Source organism: Galeopterus variegatus, unplaced genomic scaffold (assembly GCF_000696425.1).
Source record: "Galeopterus variegatus unplaced genomic scaffold, G_variegatus-3.0.2 Scaffold7639, whole genome shotgun sequence".
NCBI lineage: Eukaryota > Metazoa > Chordata > Mammalia > Dermoptera > Cynocephalidae > Galeopterus > Galeopterus variegatus.
The window spans coordinates 43,647-47,159 of NW_007733750.1; the positions used below are offsets into that span (position 1 = coordinate 43,647).

General features: G+C 31.3%; 1 protein-coding gene across 1 annotated transcript in view; it reads left to right on the forward strand.

Moving 5' to 3' along the window:
* Positions 1-3,513, forward strand: part of SNX7 (sorting nexin 7) — a gene marked incomplete at its 3' end in the record, with an annotated part of 81,395 nt that overhangs the window by 26,584 nt on the left and 51,298 nt on the right. Inside the window, exons 3-4 of the mRNA XM_008592181.1 lie at positions 2,115-2,225; positions 2,645-2,809. Coding sequence (XP_008590403.1) covers positions 2,115-2,225; positions 2,645-2,809 — 276 coding nt within the window. The remainder of the gene's footprint in view (positions 1-2,114; positions 2,226-2,644; positions 2,810-3,513) is intronic.

The following is a 3,513-nucleotide window of genomic DNA, read 5'->3' on the forward strand; positions in this document are numbered from 1 at the left end:
GGCCCGAATAAATGTATTTTAGGGTATAGATCACATGAGTTCATTAGAACTAAACTTCAAGTACCCAAGCCTTTATGGACAGACATGAAAAATTAAACACCATTTACAATATTGCTTTGGTAGAAAACCATATTCTAGGTTAGAAGCATTGTTTGTGGTCCAAACGAACTTCATAGAACATATGTTCTTTCTTACTTGGAGGTCTGTCATCAAACCCAGTTATTTCTATAGTTTCAAAGCTTTTGTGTCTCTTCTCTGACGAGATTTGGCCACTTCAGATGATAAAATGATTCTAATCCCTGCTGTAGGGAAATTAGTCATGATCCAAACCTAGCTGGTAATAGTTTTTTTCCCCATCATATTCCTACGTATGTATCTCATATAACCCTTCAGGAGTAGAGTAAATTCTTACAGTAGGAAGAAATAGCATATTCTCTCTGAGACTTGTACTTATCTCCTCTGTTTTCTTTCTCTGTTATTGCAGTATGTTGGAGAATCCTTTTAAGTCAATGACAGAGTGGTGAAGACAGAATCAACAAATTATTTGACTTGATTTTATATCTTCTTACTGGAATATATACCAGGTTGTTTTATGTTTACTTAGAGTGTTGGTAATTCTTGAGAACATATACAGCTCAATCTTATTTTAACTGCCCATTTTTTGAGTGCTTTTGTTGTTGGTTATGCCAATTTATTGTCTTGGAAATTGGTAGTGAACCTGTATATACGTGCCTGGCATGAGGAGGTGCTCAATAAGTATTTTTTAATGAGTTACTTTAAACCATGTTTTGTGTGCATATGTATGTATGCATGCATGTGTGTATTTGCATATATATATGCACACGTACAAACCAGTATAGATATTGTTAAACTATGTTTCTCTAGATTTAATTTTCCTATTTTTACCATTTCCCTATTTTATACCATTTTGCATAATAATTCAGACTTTTTAGTGTTTTGTGAACATTTATTTTCTTAGACTTCTGCATCACATTTACTCACACTTTTTCCCACTAAAAAGGGAATGTTTTACTAAGATATATTGTATGATACTCTAAACATTCATTTTAAAAGAATAAACTTTGGAAAGTATAGCTTTCACAAACCTTATTTCATGACAGTTAAGATTGCATCTTATGAATTTTACAATTGTGTTCATCTGTCTGGGTGATAGATATTTCTGGTGAATGTGAAATATATATGCAATGTGTTATTCAATCTTTATTCTTTCAGGAAAATCTCAATCTAAATATTACTGCATGTAATTTCTAACATGCAAAAATTCAGTTGAGTAAGGTATTATTGTTATTATTTTCTTATGAGAGGTGAGTATGTATTAGGTAATCCCCCATATTTTTTTTTTTGGCTTGGAATTCAGGCAGTAGAAGTGAGGTTGATATTTTACCCATGTTCTTGGCATAGATATTTGGTTTGTTGAGAGCAGACATTTTAATATATTTGCTTAATTTTTAGGAGTTTAGGCATGTAACTCAAAATAAAGTTTCTTGAGAATTGATAGGAAGATTTTCTTTTTACATCAAATATCCATTAATTACATTTTTTTAGAACACTGATAAAATCATTCTGTAAAATGGTAGAATTTTCCTATATGAAAAGCAAATTTTAGCAAAGCTATTCATTTGAGCAAATTCCAAGAAAACATTTTTCTCAGTTATGTTCAAGTTATTTTCCAAATCGTAAAAATAGGATTTTCCTTAAATTCTGAATTCTGATCATTTTGAGGAAAGAAATATATTTGAAACCTAAATTCAGAACACACTTTCTTGTTAGCAAGAAAGTCAGGCCAAAGATAATAGTAGTTAAGATCTTGTGGAAGGCAGATGGTTGTTGTAAGACAGATTTTTCAGTTTAGATTTTAAATTTAAGTATGATGTTTGCTTTCTTTCTGGAAATACCAGTAAGTTTGCTTTGTTTCATCTGCTACATGAATAGATAACTAAAAAAAAAAAACACACACGCTGACAAACACTGAATAATTTGGATTTGCTAATTTTTCTTAGAGACCCATTTATTTCAGAATGTCTAAAATAACATTAGGCAAATGTCTTCTGCCTTATATTGCATGTGCTCTTCTTTCCTTCTGCTTTGTTCAGACATCTCGTGGAGAATTTGACTCCAGTGAATTTGAAGTTAGGAGACGTTATCAAGATTTCCTTTGGTTGAAGGGAAAACTGGAAGAAGCACACCCCACTCTGATTATTCCAGTAAGTTTACAAGTTTTTGTCATAGAATACCTATCATTTTTTCTTGTGAATCTTTTAGAGTCACTTACACCTAATTTCAGGCCTTTAGATTCAGTGTAATTAATTTATCTTAGAAACACATTTATTTCTAAACTTTTCAGTCTGTGTACAGATTTGTAAATTTGTTTGTTTCAGCTATTGTGATATGTTATGATTTCACATTTTTGGTTCTAGTGTAGTGAATTTTTCTTTTTTTAAATTTTTACACTGACAAAGCAAAGGCAAGTAGTGTTGTGAATTTTTAAAAAATTATTTTTATAAGAAATGATCAGATGTTCAGTTAGTCTTCCAAGAACAAAAAGTATAAAATTCCTTGTAAACCTGCGTCCCATAATATAATGCTCAGAAACCTTTTTATTTATTTATTTATTTTGCTTTAGCCATTGCCAGAAAAGTTTATAGTGAAAGGAATGGTGGAACGCTTTAATGATGACTTCATTGAGACTCGTAGAAAGGCATTACATACGTTTTTGAACCGAATTGCTGATCATCCAACTTTAACATTTAATGAAGACTTCAAAGTTTTTCTCACTGCGCAAGCTTGGGTAAAGAATTTTTATTTATACTCACATAATCCTTTAGCATCTATATTTATAGTAGGTTGTATGCTTCCTCTTGTTTGCCTTTGCAAATCAGGCAGTGATGTCCTTGAATTGAGATGGAATTTTAAAAAAAACACCGAAGAGACATCCTTCAGATGTAACCTTGTTACATAGAAACATAATAGAAACATTATAGAAATCTTGTGTCTTCCTAATGTGCACATACTCTTATTTCTCTTGGTAGTTGAATTATTTTTTTTATAAATGTCAAGGTGCTCCTTGCATATATAGCCAGTACTGAACATATATAAATATATTTCTTTTATTGACACTATTTTGAATAATAAAGGGCCAGGGCTTTCAAGAGAGGACAAAAGTCTTTATTAAGTGGATACGTGGATGGATAGATGGATAGATAGGTAGATAATACTGTCTCCTTACTTTTCCTTCAATTACCTAAGTGAGGAAAGGGGTCTAATTTCTAATACAATAACCTTATATGTTCTGTTTCTTTTTTCCTTTCTTCTATAAAGCTATAAAGCTATAACTCAGCAAGACAGATCTCAGCGAGACAGATAATAGATAGGACAAATGGCTGATATCAAATAATTACTGGCCAATGTTGAATTTTAGCTATAACTCAGCAAGACAGATAATAGATAGGACAAATGGCTGATATCAAATAATTACTGGCCAATGTTGAATTT